Raw genomic sequence first — 23366 nt, 5'->3', positions numbered from 1 at the left:
GATGGAGGTTTTTGCGTTTGTGGGTACGAGGTGTGTGTGTCGATGCGTGTAGAGTGTGTATGTGATCTCCACACACTGATCACCGACACAAACCGCCCCAAAGACCGAGGAATGCTGTGATTATCAACTGCATTGCAAAAAAAAAAAAAAAAAAACCTCCCCACACCTCTCCCTCCGCTCTGTTCTCAGGACACGCGCCTCGCCTCAGCAGTGCAACTTGGGGGGTCCCTCTTGGGAAAAAAAACATACATACACACACACACACACACACAGAGACGCCCCCCCCAATCCCCTCCCCGAAACACACACGACTGTTGCTTCGCTCAGTGTGCAAAAAGGGAGCAAATTACAGTGACAAGACGGCTGAGCTGAGTAGAAACCACAGTAAGAACACAGTAGAGCGACAGTCCATCGCGTCCGGAGGAAAAGAAAATCGCGTTCAAAACATTTTTCCAGCCCCCCCCTCCCAGACTTTTGACTGCAGGTGCACAGAGAGACGCACCAGAGCCGTGAATCTAAACGAGCTGTGCTGCCTCAGAGGGATCAAGACGCTCTCTGATAACAAGGTTTAACAAACGAATACAAACTGAATCGCTGGAGGATTTACCAACTATCACAGCTCTTACAGAGAGAGAGAGAGAGAGAGCGGCTCTGGCTCTGACTCTGAGCAGGACAGCAGGTCCACCAGAAGCTCAGAGGCTTACATCCAATAAAGATGCTTTTCAAACTCGTACTAGCCAAGAAACAAAATGAAAACAACTTCTCTTGGTGTACTATAAACACGGCTGACAGCAAACGCCGGCAAATGTAAGAACAGTGATTTGCTTTCACGTTAAAGTATAACCTCCTGTGGGGATTTGGATCTCTTTGCAGGGAACGCGAAATGGCCCAACTTAAAGCAACCAGGTAATCCATATTATACACTGTAGAATTGTGTTTCACCCCCCCCCCCAAAAAAAGTGAGTACTTGTTGCCCTGTTCTGGAGTGCCGTGGTGAGGCTGCAGGACAAATAATCCCTCCCTACGCCCTCCAGAGGATGCAAACATTAAGAAAGAAACAAGGAAGGAAGAAAGAAAGAAAGAAAGAGTCACCGTAAGAAAGAAAGAAAACAAAAACAAAAAACCAAAGAAGGAACACAGCCCTATATGAAGCAAGAACAAAGAGATCAACAACCAACCGGACTGAGAGGAAGAGACAGATATCTGGAATGGACGATGGTTACGCGTGTGTTTGCTAAAAGAGTTAGACTGTTACTGTTAAAGTTCAAAGGTCTCTCGTTAAGAAGTCCGTCTCTCTGTGTTGTTTTTGCTTCGTTTGCTTTCGGTCGGTCGGCGGGGATTTCACAGGGCTTTGTGGCTGGCTGGAGCCCGGCGTTGTTGAGGTTTCAGGTCTATGGCAGAAGGTCCGGTTTTTTTTTTTGTATAGCAGCAGCAACATGAAAGTTCATCATTATAATCCTAGTAGTAATAATAATAATAAGAATAACAATAGTAATGGCCATCTCAAAGAGTCTAACAGACAAAAACACAGTAAGACAGAGCAAGTTCCCCCCCCCCCTTCCTCTGAAAGCTGGACTGGACAGGGAGGAGAGGAGGAAGAGGAGGAGGTTTAGGTCCACAAAAAAGAGGTGTAGGTCCAGTGGAGAGAGGAGGAGGAGGAGGAGGGGGAGGAGGAGGAGGAGAGAGGGAATGGAGGGAGGGGAGAGAGAGAGAGAGAGAGAGGATTGTAGAGGACCCCATCCCAGAGAGAGAGAGAGAGAGAAAGAGAGGGGTGGGGCGTTAAACAGAATGATGCAGAGGTTTTGTTGGCATTACAACTACACTTGTAAAAATTAGAAGCGGGAGGTAAAATTGCCACCAGTTATGAACATTTAGCTGCCCCCCCCCCCCTTTAAGGAGAAAGGAGAAAAGTCACCTCCCGCAGAAAGTCACTTCTGTCAGCCCCCCAGTCCTTCCAACATCTGATTTCTCCTCAAGTCTTCAAGATGAACTGATTATATACAGCAGCACACAAACGAACCCGCACAAACGAAAAAACAATAGTTTAAAGATTTCAGTGTTTGAAAACTCTCAAGTTTTACAACATCAGTCCTTGAAATGCTTTATCATTTTTGACATTACAGGTCTTTGCGCAGTGTTTTTCTTTTTCTTTTTTTTTGTTTCGATAAAAACCTTGAAGACATCAGGTGGTACTAGAAGTAAACTGGCTTCTGGTGGGAATGTCACCATTCACTTGGAGAGTGTGTGCATGTGTGTGTGTGTGTGTGTGTGTGTGTGCATGTATATGTGTGTGTGTATTTGAGGAACTGAAAATGGAATTGGCAGATCTGATCTGAGGTATTTCCTGGTGGTCAACATGGCGTCTTGGATGCATAAGTAGCAAGTTGCTCCCTGGGTAAAAGGAGGGGGGTGGGGGTGGGGGAGGGGGGATGGGGGGGGGGGTACAGGGTGAGGTTTCGGGTGAGTCGTTCAGGTGAGGGAAAAGTGCTATAGGACACAGAGAGCTTATATACAAGCGAGCACAAAAAAAGTTATCTCTCCTCTTTTTTTTTTTTTTTAACCAAAACAACTCCATTTTCTCTTTTCTTTTCCAGTTTTCATCCTTAAGCCCCTCCCAGCTCAAAGTGGGACCAAGTGTCTTTTCCGTAGTTAGTGCTATCTTTTAAGATAAGTCAAACCGCTTTTCTTTTCAGTCACTTGGGAAGAGTAAAACAAAAACAAAAAACGCTCACTGAACTCCCAAAAGAGAACAAATTAAATCTTCGATCAAAAGCACTCGTCATTTAACAAACAGCTTTAGTAGTACTAATTCAGGGAGTCATTAAATTTTTTTTTTTTTAATTGTTATGATAATAGGACGGCATTGGCCGGGGCACCCGTCAATCAGAACTCCCAGAGTTGGAGTTCCTGGGGGGAAACTCAAAAACGTCCATTTCACTCTTCCACCCACAAGGGGGCGAAGTCTGTATTATTTTTTTTTTTCTTCTGAAACCACAGCAGCAGCAGATTCAACACCCTGCAGGCTTCTTCACTCCTCCTCTCCGCCTCCTTTTATCCCCACTGAGTCCTTGTTTCCTCCTCTCTTCCTCCTCCCTCCTCTCCTCCTCCTCTCCTCCACACTCCTTGGCTCAGAGTGTAGCGCTGATTGTGAGGTGCTTCCAGAGAAGGAGAGAGAGAGAGAGGAAGAGAAGAAGAGAATAAATGCCTCTTCAGAGTCCGAGTGCTCTTTCTTCTTTTTTCCAATTCTCTCTCAAAATTTTTTCCTCCTCCTCCTATGGCGAAAACGATGGGTTGAGGTTGTGGGGGGATTGTGGGGGATTGTTTTGGGGTGGGGGTGGGGGGGGGGGGGGTCTGATTGGTCGCCCTCGCTCTCTCCCAGTTTCCCCACTTCCTCTCCGCGATGAGAAAAGGAAAAGGAAAGACAAAAAGCGACGGTTTCCAAAGAAAGAGCGGACGAGGAGAGCGACACACGGACAAATCCCAATTTAAGGAGGGGAGCATCGTATTCAACGTCAGTAAGGAGAGACAGGAGGGAGAGACGGGGGGGGGGATGCGGACACAAAACAAAACACAGGGGAAGTGTATATGTGTGTGTGTGTGTGTGAGTGTGTATGTGTGTGTTTCCCCCGCCCCCCCCCCACCACACAACATTTCCCCCCCCCACAAATCAGTTCTGCTGCAGGATGAGGTTTTCCAACTCGTCCGCCGAGCGAAGCAGGAAGGCGGCCGACTCCCGGTAGCCGGCGATCAGCTGGCGCACGGCCGTGATCTCCGGTTGGCTGAGCTGGGTCGAGGCCCCGCCCCCTCCGCCGCCGCCGCTGCCCCGCCCACCCAGGCTGTGGTTGGCTGAGGCGGAGGAGGAGGAGGAGGAGGAGTTATTGTTGTTGGTGGAGGCAAGAGATTTCATGCTGAGGTCTGTGGGGCCTGAAGGGAGGGATGGAGGGATGATGGATGGATAGATGGATGGATGGATGGATGGAAGACGAAGGGAGAAAGAGGGAAAGAGGGATAGAATGGAGAAAGGGAGAGAGGTGTGAGGGAAGGAGGGAGAAAGAGGGAAAGAGGGATAGAATGGAGAAAGGGAGAGAGGTGTGAGGGAAGGAGGGAGAAAGAGGGATAGAATGGAGAAAGGGAGAGAGGTGTGAGGGAAGGAGGGAGAAAGAGGGAAAGAGGGATAGAATGGAGAAAGGGAGAGAGGTGTGAGGGAAGGAGGGAGAAAGAGGGAAAGAGGGATAGAATGGAGAAAGGGAGAGAGGTGTGAGGGAAGGAGGGAGAAAGAGGGAAAGAATGGAGAAAGGGAGAGAGGTGTGAGGGAAGGAGGGAGAAAGAGGGAAAGAGGGATAGAATGGAGAAAGGGAGGGAGGTGTGAGGGAAGGAGGGAGAAAGAGGGAAAGAGGGATAGAATGGAGAAAGGGAGAGAGGTGTGAGGGAAGGAGGGAGAAAGAGGGAAAGAGGGATAGAATGGAGAAAGGGAGAGAGGTGTGAGGGAAGGAGGGAGAAAGAGGGAAAGAGGGATAGAATGGAGAAAGGGAGAGAGGTGTGAGGGAAGGAGGGAGAAAGAGGGAAAGAGGGATAGAATGGAGAAAGGGAGAGAGGTGTGAGGGAAGGAGGGAGAAAGGGGGAAAGAGGGATAGAATGGAGAAAGGGAGAGATGTGTGAGGGAAGGAGGGAGAAAGAGGGAAAGAATGGAGAAAGGGAGAGAGGTGTGAGGGAAGGAGGGAGAAAGAGGGAAAGAGGGATAGAATGGAGAAAGGGAGAGAGGTGTGAGGGAAGGAGGGAGAAAGAGGGAAAGAGGGATAGAATGGAGAAAGGGAGAGAGGTGTGAGGGAAGGAGGGAGAAAGAGGGAAAGAGGGATAGAATGGAGAAAGGGGAGAGAGGTGTGAGGGAAGGAGGGATGAAGAAGAGGATGGATAAAGTAGGGAGAGGAGATGAATGCATGGAGGGGAGGGAGGACACAGAAAGTGAAAGGGTGGATGGAGAGATGGAGGGAAAAGAGAGGGGGAAAGGGAAAAGGGGAGGAGGCAGGTAGGGAGAAGGAGGTATAGATGGAAGAAGTGAGGGAGAGAAGGACAGAAAGGTCAGTCGGTTCAAAGTGACAGAATACAGACTCACACTCTCTATGTTCTGACACGTTCTCACCTAAAGCCTGTCCAGCCTCTTCACACTCTCTCTCCTTTCACTCTCTCTCTCTCTTCCTCTGTTGCTCATTCTCCATCTCCTTTGATCCCCCAATTACCCGCTCACGCTGTTTCTCATCTCCTTCCCTCCTCTGATCTCTCCTTTCTCTCATTTCCTTCCGCCCTTCCCTCCTAACCACCTGCTTCCTCTTTTATTCCCCCGCTCACTACTTGTTTCCTCTCTCTCTCTCTGTTTCTCTCTCTCTCCCATATAAAAACCTTTTTTTTTTTTCCCCCTATCTGTCTCCCTCTCTCCTCACCGTTGCTCTGAGAGGCAGCGCCGGTCGTCAGGGAAACGGGGTGTTGCATGGCAGCGCCCAGGCCCGCGTATCCACGGTAACCGTAGCTGAGGCCGGCTCCGTTGATGTAGAGCTGGGCGTCCTGGGAGGAGAAGGCGGAGGCGGCCAGGGAGTAGGCAGAGTGGGCCAGGGACGCCGGCTCCCTCAGCCCCCCCCACCGCTGGAGGGCTTGTCCAGGGAGATCTGATCATCCTGAGGGGGGGGGGGGGGGGGTGGGGGGGGGGGTGGAAGTGACCCGTTTCAATACATTTCAAAATGCAACGCTGAACTGAGAATGCATGCTAAATTCCAATTCAATTGGAACTGAATTGACAGGAAACAGAATTCCATTAACTGTGATTTTTTTCAACATTTTTTTTCTCGAAATGGATATATATATAGCATGTTGGAGTGAAAGCCTTCATATCATCATAGATAGAGAAAGCAATAGATGAAGCGAGAGGGAGGGAGGGAGAGAGAGAGAGAGAGAGAGAGAGAGAGAGAGAGAGAGAGAGAGAGAGAGAGAAAATAGCCTGACAACATTGAGGGAAAATATAATACAGGGTAATGGTGGGGTGGAGAGAGACGGATGTGTGATAGACAGAGGTGTGAGAGAGTGAGATAATAAATGGGATATGAAAATATAGAGAAAATGTCACAGTAGAGAGTGCTGCAAGATGACAGACAGACAGACAGAGAGAGAAAGGAGGGGGAGGCAGGAAGCAGACTGGAGCTTTAGTCCTACAAATATTTCTCAGAGGCAGAGCTGCTCTGGAGGCCGAAACGATCTGATTGGTTGAGTTAATCCTCAGTGGGCGGAGCCAAAGAAACAGTTTTTCAGAGCTAGCTTAAGTTAGTTAAGTGCCAAACTTGAATGGCAAAGAAGGAACTCTGGTCAAAATATCAATAAAAAATATAAATGGCAATGATTTCTTTTCATTCATTAATGACCATTTACATTCATGATGTTGAAGGTCAGCAGCTAGCTAACTAGCTTACCTAGATAGAATAGGCTAGTATAGCTAGTTTGAACTTGAAGGTCAGCTAGCTAACTAGCTAACCTAGACAACTTAGTATGGACAGATTGTATTTTTTCAGTTAGCAGCAGAGCGCTAGGCTTCATAATACTGGCTTCCTCCTCTCTTACCTCTTGTCTTTCACTGGGCTTCAGTCTAACATTACTTAGCCAGAAGATCTGTGGTTCTTTGGCTCCGCCCACTGAAGTTTAACTCAACCAATCAGATTATTTGTAGAACTAAAACTCCAATCTGCAGGTAGGCAGCAGAGAGAGAGAGTGTGTTCAGTCCCATACTCCTGCTTTCTCTCTGATGTGCAGACGGTCGACGCTCAGCAGCTTTGATTCAATAACTGAATCTGCCAAGAACCATCTGACCAGCAACTTGCCCACACAGAGAGAGAGAGGGAGGGAGCGAGAGAGAGAGAGAGGGAGGGAGGGAGGGAGGGAGAGAGAGAGAGAGAGAGAGAGAGAGAGAGAGAGAGAGAGAGAGAGAGAGGGAGGGAGGAGAGAGAGAGAGAGAGAGAGAGAGAGAGAGAGAGAGAGAGAAAGAGAGAGAGAGCAGCCTGGAAACCTTTTATTTACATATGAATCACTCTCACACACACGTTACTCATACTCACACATATGAACTGCACACACACTTACGTGATAGGCTTCGAGGCGCATCCTCTTGGCGGCTTTGCGTGATTCGCTCTCGCAGGCGGCAGCCAGGATGTTCTCAGCCATGGCCGAGGTGAGGTGAGGCGGAGTGGGACGAGTCTGCAGAGGACAGGAACATGGACAGGATTAAATCATGGTTCTACAGAGCTGGCGAGGGGGAGTGGGACAAGTCCCTTTACATTATAGGACTTATAGTTATATGGTAGGTAGAGAGAAGTGATGGTTTGCTTATCAGGGAGGGACAGATATACCATCACACCAATATCCTCATCTGATAATAGTCTAGATTTTACTGACTTTACTGATTTTACTGACTTAATATTCATAAATATCCACAGCTTTTGCGTGTAGAATAAGATAAATCTGTAAAGAAAATAATTGTGATGCTGGCTCACACAGAGAGAAAGATGTTCTTCGAGTGGAAATAAAAATAAATAGCTATCAACTGATAATCAGTTTCTATTTTTAATTCTGAGCTGTACAAGGTAGAGATTATAATTCCAGTTAAAATTTGCTGGTTGCTATGCCAAGTCTTGAGCTAACCAGGGAGTAAAAATTAAGGGTCCTTCTTTTTTTCTTTTTTCTTTAGTTTTTTTTTATTCTTATGTATGTATTCTACTTTGATGGAAAGTTTTCAGTCAGTATATGCTTTTGAAGCTATAAAACCTTTAACGACATCCTTTACTGTGATTATGGAGACTTTGGTGAACGTACTTTGGATGCTCACTGTCACTGCTCAGATCCTGTTGCTGTACTAAACCTGTCCATCGCCTCACAGTGTAAAGTCCAGCTGCACCACAGGGGGGCAGCAGAGACATTCACTTGACCGGTTCATCATTATATTCAGCGAGAGGCAGATTCCACACACAGCATCATGATGTACAGCGGCCGACATGGCTGAAGTTCCCATCATACACCTCTCCTGCGTTAGTGCTACAGTCACAGTCTTGGTGACACTAACCCACCCTGCCTCTGTCCTGTGTCAGTACAGTTTACCATACTACTAGTCCTGTAGCAGCTGATGATGTAGTAAAATATCCCTCTAAATGGGCTGAAAATGAAACAAAACCTGTTAATGTAAGATATTAGATCAGATTATTACATTAACTGGTAATTATTACTTCATTTCCATTTTTCCCATTATATTATAAACCAATATTATTACATCATCAGTTAGAAATATCGTTGCTGTCGGGTGAAAACCTTGCATCTGCAGAATGTCAACATTCAAAAACTAAGAAAAGTTTAGACAAGTTGAGCTAAGAGAAGTTTTTAGCTTGATGACAATATAGTTTTAACAATATCCAACAGGTTCGGAAAGGGTTTCATAAACTCAAGATGTTGAATTTTCTCAACCCATGGAGGAGCATGTCATCCAATAAAGAGAAAATCACAAGCACAAGTTACAAGGTTGTCACGTGGCAACAGCGATATGTTACATCCCTTATGTAAAATAACTAATTAACACCAGTTAATGTAATAATGTGATGATATTACACTATCCAGCAATTGATTACATTATCACGTTTAATTTAATTTTAATTACATTTTAACAACTTATTACTCAGAGTCACTGTGACTTACAACTTGAGTCACAAATTTGATAATTTTGAACTTTATGCATTGTATGCTGATCTGTATTACTTAACATATCCTGCTGGTTACATGAGATGTTGGTGTTATCAGTACTTGGAAGCTGGGAAATGTTAGTTAGTCAGTTAGTTCTGTGGGCGTCTGTTTGGAAAAGTCTGTGCGGCAAATAAATAAAATAATAATATATAAATATACATAAGGGAGTGCTGTCCTGTAATCTTTATTAGTTCTTATATTGAGGGATTCAGCACCCAGTCACGTTGCTAAACTGAAGTAAATTGAGTAGAGTGTGTTGTTTCAACCCATTTAGAGGGACATTTTATTACATTTTTACAACGTATTACCTGCACTTATTATATTATCAGCTGCTACACTTCCCCATCCTGCAGATACAGCACTACAGTGTCCATGGCAGTTCAAGTAGAACTGAATAGACAAAGTGTAACACAAGAATTTCTCTCAAACAGCGCTGCCAGACCGTTTTTTGTGCCTCCTGAAAGCTCAAAATTCAGCAACAAAAAAAAAGAGACTTTTGAACAATCCCTCTGGGGGTTTGAACTACAGTGCAGCACTACTGCACAGAGGAGAGAAGAGGAAGACTTTAATAAGAACGACAACTGTACCGTCGTGACACAGCGGCACGTCAAAGCAGGGAGAAAGGTTAGTGTTTCCTTCAGAGAGAGAGAGAGGGAGAGAAAGAAAGAGAGAGAGAGAGAGAGAGAGAGAGAGAGAGAGAGAGAGGCTTCAGAGGCCTTTGAGCTCCGCTGCTGCTCCGTCATTTAGTCTGTGTTCAACCAGACTGCCATAACACTGCTCTCTCTCTCTCTCTCTCTCTCTCTCTCACACACACACACACACACACACACACACACTCACACACACACTCACACACACTATACTAAAACCTCACCTAAACTCGTGCAGGTCTAAGATTGAAAAGCTGAGAGAGACTGTAGGTGGAGGAAGGTAGGTGACTAGAAAGATTATTAAATGATTTTCAGCTTATAGGATACAGATTTATGGGTAGTGTTACATAAATATATCACACAATTTGGGCTAATTGATTGGCTGCTGATAAGAGACTAATAAGCAGCGATGTAAAACCCACCTAAATTCAGTTTACCCACCTCTTTGAGTAAATTTGTAGCATAAATAAAAATAACTAGTGTCCAACTGATGGAAGTTATATGGGGATGGGGTCTTTTCAGGGGGACAAAACAGCAAATGTGTAGACCCTTTTTAATTACCACTACTGCACATCACTGCTAATAAACCCCTGCGATGAAATAAGTAAGTAAGACTTTATTTATACGGCACCTTTTGAAACTAAGAGTTACAAAGTGCTTCACAAAAAAGGCCACATCAATTTGTTAAAAGAAGATAAAAACAATAAAATCAATGTAAGAACATGGGTTTTAAGACGCTGTTTAAAACCTGAGTTTGCAGCTCTAACAGTAGCGGGAAGATTATTCCAGAATACTATGATGATTGATGGATTTTTACTTCATTCTTATGGATTAGGGTCAACATCATGCTGCAGTTTGTGTTTAACAGATTCCCAAAACAATCAAGCATCGTAAAAAGAAACAATGCTTTGCTATGTTTTGACCGGGCTTTACGGAAAAAGTCAGATTTTCCTGAAACACACAAACACTCAAGTCTTTCAAAATCATCTGAGCAAAGGAAATTGCAGAAATAGAAGTCATTTTGCTCTAAAAAAAAAAACCCCTAACCCTCACTCTCATACCCACTTATATGTATGCACACACACACACACACACACACACACACACACACACACACACACACACACACACAAGCTCTGGCCACGCATCTTGAAACTGTGATGTGTTTGTTCTCTCTTGTTTTCTATCCGCATTTATGTTGTTTGTTTCTCTCTAAAGTGCCCTGTGAGGAATTTGCTTAAAGTTCCCAAGAGTGTGTTTTTTTACTGTGATGCATCAAAGTTCCCATAATCACAGTAGAGAACACTCTTAAGGGTATTACAGCTTTTATCCATCACTTCCAAATGCATGTGTGCTGACTGGAAAGTTCTGTTCAAAGTGGTGCCCATGCATAAGAATAAAAACCAGGAGAAAACAAGAAAGACAAGTCAACTCGCTCCCTGCTTCCACAAGCTGACAGAACAACAAATAAAGCATGGCTAGCTAGCTGTGCATTATGGGAATTATCGGCACTGTTTGAACACATCATTGATCAGTTAGATTGCTTGGGTCAGCAGAAACGCATAAAGTTTTTATGCACTTGAGTGTATGCACTTTCCCATTCTGTTATGGGATACTGAAGGAGGTTTTTGTTTTTGTTTTATGCTTCCTTTGCGATTGATGTCTTGTCTTTTTTGTGTATTATGTTCTGTGATGCACTCTATTTCTGAGGCAAACTCTTAATGTGACAATAAAGTACTGCAGTGGTTCTCAACCTTTTTCATATCAAGGACAGCTAATTTAGTCCACATTAGAGCCACAGACCCCCATTCGATGAGATTTTGTCTCTCGGACCCAAATCTGAGAATATTGTTATTGTCAGTTATGATTTTGTCCAGAATCCCATGACTATCTGTGTTGTAGGTAGAAAGATAACAGAGAAACTATGATCAAAACAGTCATTCTTCTACATTCTCTAACTATGTTAACTTCTTGTAAATGAAATAATGCTGAAGAACAATTCATCAAATTGCTGGGGACCCCTGGAACCCCCTCAAAGACCTGGTGGTCCCCGGACCCCACGTTGAGAACCACTGAAGTGCTGAACTACTACTACTAGTCCTTCTATACAAAGTCAATGAAATGAATGTGGATGACGGAGGGCTATAAGGAGGAACAGGACAATGGAAAAAATACTGTTTGATCCTGACTGATTAAGTTCAAGTTCTATTTGTCATATGCACAGGTACAAGTACACAGTACAATGAAATTCTCTGTTGCTGTGCTCCAGCTCAAGGTAAAAGCATAAATAGTATATACATAGGTAAGGTAGAAAAAGTACAATAATAATAAAATGATCTAAGATGTATAAAAATTATCTAAAATGTAAAAAAAAAAGATGATTTTAAAGAGCAAGAATATGCCGTGTAATGCAATGGATTATAATTTATGCTCAGTTATACAGCCAAGACATCTGATTGGTCAAAAATGTGTTCCAACTGTGTTGATGAAATCCCCACATTAAGAATGGAATTGGTTGCTATGCCAAAGTCTGGAGGTAACCAGAGAGCTAGTTATCGATCTTTTTTCCTTTTTTCTGTGACTCTGATTTATGTACGCTACTTTGAAGCAAGCTTTTGTTAGTGATGGTTGTGTAACAGCAAAAATACTCTATAAGACTGCGACAAGGATCTATACCTTATGAACTGTAGCACCATCATTCCCATAATCACAGTGAAGACAGAAAGCCCCTTCAGGTTTTACTGCCACAGTATCTGTACTGAGGATGGAGAGCAACATGGCTGTCAAGCCTAAAAGCCTCTGAGTGCGAGTACCAGATGATTTCTGTCACGGTCTCAACTTATGGTGACGAGTCTTTTCAGCGCCTCGACACACAGACTGAATTGAGCCAATTTCTCCATGCTGTCCCTAATGCTGCGCTCACATCACACCAAAGTTGGACAGGATGACTCCTTGTTGCTACAGCTTGGAAGTGTTCACGTTTAACTTGTTGGAACGCCCACATCCAAAATCCTTTTTATTTATGAACTTAAAACCAACTGTAAACAAACTGCAGTAGATATGACTTGCTTTTTGGCCACTACAGTTGATTGTGTTGGTGTGAATCAAAGATAATTTAGATTTTTATTCCCTTGGACTGCCAACATGAGTGGATTAGCTACCATGTTTGCCAGCTGTGTTGACTCACTTTATGATGCCAAGTGTGAGATATGTGAGCATACAAAAACACAAAAACATCCCCACATATCCTACTTGTAATTATCACTAGGAGTCCGATGTGAAAGCTTTTTCCCACTCGGCAGCATTCCCAGTATTTACGGTAAATCCAACACGATGTGAACGATGTCTCACTGCTTATAGCAGCACCGCTCTAGATGTAGACAGAGAGTGTGTTTACATGCACACCAACACGCCACTGTTGTCTGGGATAATCAAACATCCCCAGCTTGAATGAGTGTGTGTAGACGTCCAATAAGTTGGATAAACTCTAATCCCACTTATGAGAAACGTAAACAAGATATCTGGGAAACAGTGATACCAGCAGTCTTAGTCCTGTTTATGTTGGATTCTGTCTGTTTAAGCTCAGTTTCAGTAAAACTCAGTAAAACTACTAGGAATATGAATTATACCACATTCATAAATTATTATAGTTACAATACAACTAGTGCTGCTGCTGCTACTGGTATTAATACTACCACTAGTGCTACTATTACTACTGCTATTAATACTACTACTGCTATTACTACTGCTACTGCTATTAATACTACTGCTACTACTACTACTACTACTACTATAGCTAATACTACCACTACTGCTACAACTAGTATTGCTACTACTACAGTACTACTACTGCTACTACTACTACTACTACTACTATAGCTATTACTACCACTACTGCTACAACTAGTATTGCTACTACTACAGTACTACTACCACTACTACTACTACTACTACTACTTCTACTACTACTAATACTCCCCCAGCCCGTTGTTGTAAATTAAATAAAGTTAAATAATTTGTTATAATATTTATCTAAGGTTATAAAAAATACGGACGTTTTAACCTTATAGATTAAATTGTGCTCAATTTTGACTGTTTTCTGAGTGTTTTCTTACTTTTAAACTAGTCGACTAGTCTAAATTTAAATTTTCGTTTAATCGACAGGGACATTAGTCGTTAGGAACATCCCTTGATTTTGATTTGACTTGATTTGATGTATTTGACATATCAAAAACAAATATATATAAAATGTCACACACTGTGACAAATACAAATTCATATTCATTTAAAAAAAATGTAGAGGATAACACAATAAAGTTAAAAAAATAACTCCTCTTTCAAGGCAGACAAAGATAGCAAAACAAGTCACAGATGACTCAGGTACCCTGTACCATACATACATACCGTACATATACTCCTACTTACCTACATACCTACACCCATATACATTTCTAAGTCATTCTTTCATTTTGGTCAAATAACCATTCCCCACATTCACATTTAAATCTATGACAAGACTGACTTGATCTTATCTCTACTGGAAGCCTATTCCACTCTACCGCTGCCATGTACAAAAAGGTATTTTGCCCAGAACCGGTCTTAAATCTACATGGCACAATATCTGTAGCCCTGCCTCTGGTTGAATAGCCATGAGAGTCCCTAACGAGCATAAAATAATTCTTAAAATACCTTGGCCCATTACCTTGCAGGATCTTACTACTACGGCTATTAATACTACCACTACTGCTACTACTACTACTATTACTACTGCTTCAACTACTACTCCTAGTAACAATAAGATCGGGCAGGTACCTCCATGCCGTTCTTCTTCATGCGTCGGCAGGATTTGAGGTAGGTGCGGATGCGCTTGCGGGCGCGCTCCTGGAACTCTGGGAACTGTCTGCTGCAGGACTCGATGATGGCCTGGATCTTCTCCTTCGGCTGCTTGGAGATCGGCACCATCCGATCCAGGTTCTCATCCACAAACAGACGCACAAACATCTGGAGGGAAACCATACAGCTGGTTAGAGTGTGTGTGTGTGTGCACTTGGAGATGGGTGCAATCTGGTCTCATCCACAGACACACACACCTCTGAAGGAAAGGACAAGACCATAGTGTGTGTGTGTCTAAAGTAAATGTTTTGCTTCAATTGCGTCAATTTTATTACGTCTTATTATTTTATTTGCTTGTTTTATTTCAATGATATCTTGTATTTGTTTTTCTCTGTTTTATTTTCTTTTATTCTATTCTATTCTATTCTATTTAAAGCCCTTTGTGCATTTGTTTTGAAAGTACAAATAAAGTTTATTATTACTGTTATCATTACTATTTTATATGTATATACGTGTGTGCGTGTGTGTGTGTGTGTGTGTGTGTGTGTGTGCGCGTGCGTGTGTGTGTGTGTGTGTGTGTGTGTGTGTTTTTCCATATGTCTTCTTCCATATGTCTGTTGAGGGTTTTTGGTCTCTTGGGATTGTCTCCTCTTTTGTCAGTGTGTATGTATGTATGTGTGTGTGGACCCACATGTATGTTAAAGACCTTGACTCTCTGGGTTGCCTTCTAATGTGTTTGTGTGTGTGTGTGTGTGTGTGTGTGTGTGTGTGTGAGTGTGGTGTCAGCAAAAAGGTATGTCCTAGTAAGAGATGATAAGAGATGCGCATATTGATGAGAAACTTCAATAAGATTCAATTCACTGAATGTCACGGAGGCTCCATCTCCGTGACTAAACGATATATTAACAGAGCTTTTATTTTCTTAAGTGTAAGACAGGAAGGTGCCGACAGGAAGTCAGACGTAGGGGAGACACAGGATTTGGTCCAGAGTGGAAGGTCTTCACCAACACACACCGTCTCCGGCACACTTACGTTGAAGGCCTTTAGTCTCTCGGGGTCGACGCCCTCCGTGTCGTTGATCTTGTCGCTGTCGTCGTGGTCGTCATGGTCGTCGTCGTCGTCGTCGGGGCCGACCTGGTTGCCCTGGCGACCCGTGGTCAGGTCCTCGGCGCACAACTCCATCTTCACGCTGTCGTAGCTGCCACCCGAGCTGTACTGGGGGGACTACACACACACACACACACACAAACAAACATGTTAGTATTACTATAATTTCAAGGACCTTCACTGACTACATTAACACTGTTACACCTAACCTTAAAATAGTAAGTGGAAAATAGAAGTGGTAGATGTAACTCTTTCTATCCTTGTGAGAATATTTGGTCCTCAATAGTGTAGAAATACAAGAATACACACACACACACACACACACACACACACACACAGGCAGACATATAAATGAACAGAAAAAGGGGAAACACACAGGCACATAAAGACAAACAAATGGGTGAATGCACAGATACACACACAGAGATGAACATGTTACAAGGACATATACACAGACAAAAGGACAGAATAAAAACACACACACACACACACACACACACACACACAGACAGCAAAAGAAAAAGAGGAAACAAGAGAGAAATGACTGTTAGGGAGTGAAAGAGGAGAGGGAATGGAGAGAGAGAACAGGCGGAGACAAAGCGAACGTATGGAGAGCCAAAAGATTGACAAAAGGCCCGGCAAGGCTGGAAGCACAATGGAGCATCGCACACAAAACCCTGGCAGACTGTGTGTGTGTGTGTGTGTGTGTGTGTGTGAGAGAGAGAGTGAGAGAGAGAGTGTGTGAGAGAGACAGAGAGAATGAGAGAGAGAGAGAGAGAGAGAGAGTGTAAAAGGTGTGCGTGCTGGAGTGTGAGTGAGAAAGAGAATGTGAGACAGAGAGAGACAGTGTGTGTGTCTCAATGTGTGTGTGAGAGAATGTGCATGTGCATATGCTTGTGTGTGTGTGTGTGTGTGTGTGTGTGTGTGAAAGACTGAGAAAAAGTATGTGCTTCTGTGTGTGTGTGTGTGAGAGAGAGAGAATGTGTTTCTGTGTGTGTGTGTGTGTGTGCAGGAGAAAGAGTGAGAAAAAGAAAATGAGTGTGCTTGTGCATGTGTCTGTGTGGGAGTGTGTGTGTCTGTGTGTGTGTGTGTGTGTGTGTGTGTGTGAGTGCCTCGCTGCCTGCCAGGTAGATTGTCTGGCGGTAATGCGTTCTGTCCAAGGCCGGTGTGTATTGTTTGGCTCTGCTATTCAGCGCGGCACGCTGTCTATCCAGGAACAAAGAGTGTGTATGAAGGAACCTGCGCCTCCTCCCTCTCACCTCCCGCTCCTCTTATTGTCCCACCGCCTGGTAGCTGCTGTTTCCAAACCACCGCCACACACACACACACACACACACACAACTTTTACGCTTTAAGATGTGCTGAACAAGACGGCATGGATGTGGCGGTAAAGTTTGTAAGTTTGACATGATTTTTGAGGAGGAGACTTGGTGCATTTTTGGGCGTTCACCCCTGAACTCTGTGTTCTGGTGGCTGGGATTTGTTCATTTTGATGAATCTGTGACAGCTCAAGATTTTTTTTTTTTCAAGCATTTTACAGTGAATTGCTTCACCAATTACACTATCAATGGGCTCGTTTGTTCTGGCCTAACCCTCCCACTTCTGAACAGCACCTCTCTGCTGTACGTCCCGCCCCAACATTCAGCTTCCACCGGAAATTCATCAAATTACAGAAGGAAAACACCATCAAAACGCCTTTACCTTTCCTTTAATGTCTTTCTCAATCTCTGTTTCTGTCTTTTCTGTTTCTCAATGTCCTACATGGATTCATATCTCTTCAACACATAAATGTACATTAATACATTAATAATATCACTCAACTAATATTACACTAAACCTGACTTCAGCTGAATTGCCTTTGTCCTTTACCAAAATGGAAAGGTCCTTCAATGAAGATGGCAGATGGAGCAGATTGGTTCCCTTTTTGAATTAAACGATTGCAGGTGATGAACGGACTGGATGCTAATTTGTCACCGTTTGCATTCATTTGCTGTTTGCATAATTATTTACCAACCAAATTAGTCTTAATTAGCTCAAGGTTGGAGTGGAACAGGATGAGGAAACGATAGATCAGCTTTCTTCTTACTAAATCTCATTGTAAGAAGCATCTAGCCTGGCAAACTACAGGCTGGCCTGAAATTACTGCCTGATGCAAGTGTGTGTAAATGTATATATGTGTATAAATGTGTGTATGTGTGTGTATGTGTGTGTATGTGTGTGTGTATTTCTTTGTCCTCTCACCTTGCCCCCATAGTCCCTGCTGTCGCGGTCCAGTCGCAGCTCGGCGGCGTGTGTGTGGGAGTGTGTGTTGTGAGTGTGTGTGTTATGCGTGTGAGGTGTGTGTGTGTGCGGCAGGGACAGGGGCAGGGCAGGGTGCGGCACCAGCGGGGGTTTGGCGGCCAGCGGGTACTTCCTGCGGAGCTCCTCGGGCGCGTCGGGGTGGAGCGCGCCCAGTAGCGCCGCGGCGGCCGCCGACACGGTGACGGGCAGGTGGGAGGAGGAGAGGGGCAGGCGCTGGGGGGGCGGGTCGCTCAGGTTCACCGGCTGCTGGTCCTCCGACGAGGAGGAGGAGGAAGTAGGCGTGCTGAAGTCCAGAGGGGCGGGGCCCCCGTTGCCGTTGACGACCTCCGTCTCCCTGACGATGGAGCTGTCCGTCACAGCGGAGGAGGGAGGGGTCAGGGCGGGCAGGCCGTTACCACTGCCGCTCTCTGATGATGAGTCATCTGAAGAGAGAGGGAGAGGGAGAGAGAGAGAGAGAGAGAGAGAGAGAGAGAGAGAGAGAGAGAGAGAGAGAGGGGTTTAGATACTATAGATTTAAACACACACTGTATTTCTGGAACAAACATCATCAGCAGCATCATCAACATTCCCAAGGTTTACTGTCAGCACCTGCAGTGTTTTACAGCAGGTTTTATTAGAGTGCTAAATAAACCAGCGCAACTTTAGTGCATGGCACAAGGTGAGGATCAACAGATCAAATTTTTTATAACCTTAGATAAATATTATTACAAATTATTTAACTGGATTTAATTTACAACAACGGGCTGGGGGAGAATTAGTAGTAGCAGCAGTATTAGTAGTAGTAGTAGTAGGAGTAGTAGGAGTAGTCGTAATAGTAATAGTAGTAGTAGTAGTAGTAGCAGTAGTAGTCGTAGCAGTAGTAGTGGCAGTAGTAGTAGTAGTAGCAGTAGTAGTAGTAGTAGCAGTAGCAGTAGTAGTAGTAGTAGTAGCAGTAGTAGTAGTAGCAGTAGTAGCAGTAGTAGTAGGTGGAGGTGAAGGAAGGGCTACACACATTCACAGAAGCCAGTAACTGTTGCACCACTTATATAAATAAAGAATAAAGATTAATTGGCTGTCAGGAGGTTAGTATACTGTGGTATGCCAAAGACAGTGGTGTTAATATATGCAACAGCTCAAAATGGTTGTTAATGCTTCACATTCAAGAGTGCTTAACATGTAGTTTCACTGAGATCTAACAAACCAACAAACACTGTATCTCAGCATCATGAAGTCAGACAGAGACGGAGCTGAAGGGCTTGTCAGCTGTTGGGTCCAAAACCTCCTCAGCACTGTCACTGTTTCAGCCAACTCCGTTTACAGAGCCTCTAAACCTCCTCAGCACCGTCACTGTTTCAGCCAACTCCTTTTACAGAGCCTCTAAAGGACGGCTGGTCACCTGCCACACTGCCTGGTAGAGTAGAGGAGCTTACCAGCCACAGCCAAACTGTACAGGCTTTTATCTGGCAGCTTGGCATTCACTTCACACCCTGGCTCCAGCACCAACCACCCTGAGCCAAAGCCTGGTACTTAGACACATTACACCATAATCATTAATGGGTTAAATCATTCTAAACTTTCCATTATTTGGATTTTACTCCAAGAAAAATATTTGCTACTAAATAATATTAGCCAAAACTATTCACAGTCCAGCGGTGGGGAGTGTTTGAGGCTGACTTTAACAGAACTCCAGACAGACGGCAGTACCAAGACTCTCCAGCAGAGGGCGCCTACATCTACTTTTCCAGTGTGAGGGCATGGGGCAGATAGCTGATTAGCTCTGCTATGGGTGGCATGTTCAGGGCGATTTGTTCATATTTACCAAGGGGAATGGTGGGAGGTGAATGGCTGTTGTCAGATTTTGACTAAAATCAAGATCAGGATCTGTCAGGCACAGGATTTTGTCGTTGTGATACTGACACTCATGGACATGGGACGGCATTTTTCAGACAGGGCCTCACATTCATTATCCACATGCAATACATACAGACAGCAGATTGTACATATGAATCTACATATATACATCCAATATTCTATCACTACGCATATTAAGGCAGCCTGAGATACCAGCACCATGAGATACTTGAACTAAGTAGGATGCAGTAAGTTTTGAGCATCTTGGAGCATGGATATAGCTTTATTTAATAAAGGATTTATAATGATTTGTACTAACAACTGTCATATCGAGGGCTTGGAGCCAGAAGGGTGTGTAATTACATATATGTATCAAATAAAAGCTACTGAGGAGATCTATTTCGTAATGCAAGGAAAAAAACAGAAATCTGGAATGAGTTTGAAGAAAAATAGAAAGCCTCTTATCCTTCTTCACGGCGCCCACAAATTGTCCCCTAGTTGCAATAAAACAGAATCACTCAGACATCGCTCCTGTCTTCCTACAGCTGATGAGGCTGTGAGAGCGATATGAATGTGACAAGAGGGGAGGCAGTATTTCCCAAACTGTCTGCTGGTGGGAAGATAAAAACGAAACCTCAAATTATTCTGAAGAAACTGCTGACAAATGCCTTCGTAGCTACTCGTAGCTCAAATACTGTAGGCGAGGAGTTTGGTAGCCTAAAAAAACAAAGTAATTTCTGCTTGATTAGCTCACCCAACAGCATAAAAAAAAAATCAGTGTTGGGTTATGAGAGAAATGAAGTGTGAGTCCTCAGAGGAACAGGCTGCATGCAGCTGCTGTACAGGCCTTTGTTAAGGGTCGAGCAGAGAGGAGTGTTTCTGTTTATTAGATTAAAACCATCCAGTCTGGAGGCCGGCCAGCAATAACACAGTCAACACCCTGCATTATGAGACACACACACACACACACACACACACACACACACACACACACCGTTGTAATCATCCTCCCTCTTCTTCTACTCTTTCCTTAACCTCATCATCATCATCATCATCATCACAGCATCACAGGAGCGACACTTTCTCCATCTACCACCGCCAGCCTCTTCCTCCTCTCCTCCTCCATCATCACAACAGTATTAGAGGGACATATTTCCCATTAAACCCTCCTTTCCTTCACCATCATCATCATCGCCACTATGTTCAAACACTCACCCTCACTGTCTCTTATAGTCTCTTTTTCTCAATTTCAGTTTAAAGCTACAATAAACAACTTTTCTCCTTGAGACAGGAAGTGTGTTGTTAGTCCCGCCCTCCTCCTCCTCTCCCTCCATTCGTCAAGCTCCCACCCCGATACATGTCACTCATGCCGATGAGCTCGAAGCGGCATCTAGCCTTGAAACCGGCATCCATCAAGTCACTAGAGGAGTTGAAGAAGCAGACGGCGAATGCAGACAATCTGCAAAAAAAAGTCTTTGACCTGGTCTTTCTTACTGTTTTCCTCCATTGTTGCTGTTGCTCTAAGCCAGTGATTCTCAACCTTTTTCATATCAAGGACCCCTAATTTCCAGTCCACATTAGAGCCATGGACCCCCATTTGATGAGATATTTTGTCTTGGACACAAATCTGAGAATATTTTTTATTGTTAGATATAATTTTGTCCAGAATTCCATGAATATCTGTGTTGTAGGTAGAGAGATAACAGTGAACCTAAGATCTTGTGTTAAGTTATTGTAAGTGAAATAATGGTAAATGGTAAATGGACTGCATTTATATAGCGCTTTTATCCAAAGCGCTTTACAATGCCTACATTCACCCATTCACACACACATTCATACACCGATGGCGGCAAGCTACCACGCAGGGTGCTGGCGCAACCATCGGGAGCAATTTGGGGTTCAGTATCTTGCCCAAGGACACTTCGACATGCGGACTGGAGGAGCCGGGGATCGAACCACCGACCTTATGATTAGTGGACGACCCGCTCTACCTCCTGAGCCACAGCCGCCCCGGATAATGGTGAATTTAACAATTCATCAATTTTCTGGGGACCCCCTAGAACTCCCTCAAGGACCCCTGGTGGTCCCCGGACCCCACGTTGAGAACCACTGCTCTAAGCCTCACCTTGGTAGCCACAACCGGCTCGCTGCTGGCCACGCCCATAAGCCACGCCCATAAGCCACGCCCATAAGCCACGCCCACAGGAAATGTTACACGCCCCAAAACATCCCCAACATCACTGAAAAGCCAACTGCAGGCAAACAGGGGGAATTAGGTAGGAACACACAGGCTCAGATAGACACAGACTGATAATGTATTATATATTCTATTTATCTATTTACTTATTTACTGTTATGTTAATAGAAAAAAAGTTGCATATTGCAGCTTTAAATGGACTCTGCTGCCATTAAACACAATAGAACTTCTTGCCAAAGCAACTTCAACAACCCTCATTTTAACTCAAATGGGCTTTATCGGAATTAAATACTTAAGTACCTAATATCAAAGGAACAACCCCCCCCCCCCCCAACTCTCTCTCTCTCTCTCTCTCTCTCTCTCTGTGTCAGTGTCTCTCTATCAAACAGACAGCCTGCTAAATAAGTGATCATGGAATGAATGGGTTTGTGCCAAGCTGGCTGGCAGGCGAGATGGATGGTTGTCTGCCTGGCTGGTGGGTAGATAGGTTGCATCGTTTGAATAGACTGCCAGTAGCACAGCCTCACACACACACACACACACACACACACACACACACACACACACACACACACAGGGGAAGATAGGCAACCATGTAAATAGCAAGGAGACACAAGTAAACAGATATCCACACACACACACCACACACACACACAAACACATGACATGGAAGTACTGAAGGGTCACTTACTGCGGAGTGAGGCACACACACACACACACACACACACACACACACACACACACTCAGCCTGCATGTAAAAGCATAACCCTGGGAGTAGTAGGACCGACTGAGAGGAACTCACGTGCCTCAGAGGCTGTGTGTGTGTGTGTGTGTGTGTGTGTGTAGTGAGGGCAGTATTGGGGTCAGCTTTCCTGCATTTCCAAAGCCTCCACAGAGAGAGAGAGAGAGAGAGAGAGAGAGAGAGGAGAGGATGGAGGATGGAGGATGGAGAAAAGAGACATTTTTTCAAATTTCGTCAACCCATCATTGATATTCATGCAGTTTCCTCTTCCGCCACCATTTACCTTTTACTATTTAATTGCGACTGCTGCTTTTAAACGCACAACAATTATCGTGCCAGACTGAAATGTACAGAGAGAGAGGTGGAGAGACAGATGGAGACAGAGAGAGAGAGAGAGAGAGAGAGAGAGAGAGAGGTGAACGGAGAGATTTCAGCTGATTCGAGAAAGAGCAAGACAGAAAACGAAAGAGAGAGAGAGAGAGAGGGAGAGAGAGCAGAGAGATCAGATGAATGAGCCGAGAGAGAGAGAGTCAGAGAGCGATTTTAAATGATATGAGAGAAGAGAGAGGGATGAGGGCGGTGAACGGGTGGAGAGAGGAAGAGGAGGAGGCGGATGGAGAGAATTTGAATTGAGTCAAGAGGAGAAAAAAAGGGCAGTACTTGGTTTTAGAGAGGAGAGAGGGAGGGTGGTAGAGAGAGAGAGAGAGAGAGAGAGAGAGAGAGAGAGAGAGAGAGAGAGAGAGGGCTGAGGATGGTATCGACTATGTCATTCTGTGGGAGAGTGGGAGGCACCGCATGTAGAGAGAGAGAGAGAGAGAGAGAGAGAGAGAGAGAGAGAGAGATGGGTAGGGAGGCATAAAGGTAGAGGGATAGAGAGAGAGAGTGATACAGTATAGAGGGGGGAGGTATAGCCTGGCAGAAGGAAGGAGGTCAGGAGGGGGG

The 23366-nt window shown here is 44.4% G+C and overlaps 1 protein-coding gene across 1 annotated transcript in view; it reads right to left on the bottom strand.

Moving 5' to 3' along the window:
• Positions 1 to 3667: 3667 nt before the first annotated feature.
• LOC139653985 (nucleolar protein 4-like) overlaps positions 3668 to 23366 on the bottom strand; it is an 82334-nt gene continuing 62635 nt past the window's right edge. Inside the window, 8 exon segments of the mRNA XM_071531005.1 lie at positions 3668 to 3924; positions 5439 to 5634; positions 5637 to 5669; positions 7114 to 7233; positions 14226 to 14414; positions 15279 to 15470; positions 17595 to 17647; positions 17741 to 18076. Coding sequence (XP_071387106.1) covers positions 3668 to 3924; positions 5439 to 5634; positions 5637 to 5669; positions 7114 to 7233; positions 14226 to 14414; positions 15279 to 15470; positions 17595 to 17647; positions 17741 to 18076 — 1376 coding nt within the window.

The sequence above is a fragment of the Centroberyx affinis genome, unplaced genomic scaffold, assembly GCF_046629955.1.
Source record: "Centroberyx affinis isolate AG114_WGS23_722 - 3 ecotype Tasmania unplaced genomic scaffold, CSIRO-AGI_Caff_v1 ptg002015l_1, whole genome shotgun sequence".
Lineage (NCBI taxonomy): Eukaryota > Metazoa > Chordata > Actinopteri > Beryciformes > Berycidae > Centroberyx > Centroberyx affinis.
The sequence above is the reverse complement of the archived record's forward strand: the minus strand, read 5'-3'. Positions and strand labels throughout refer to the sequence as shown.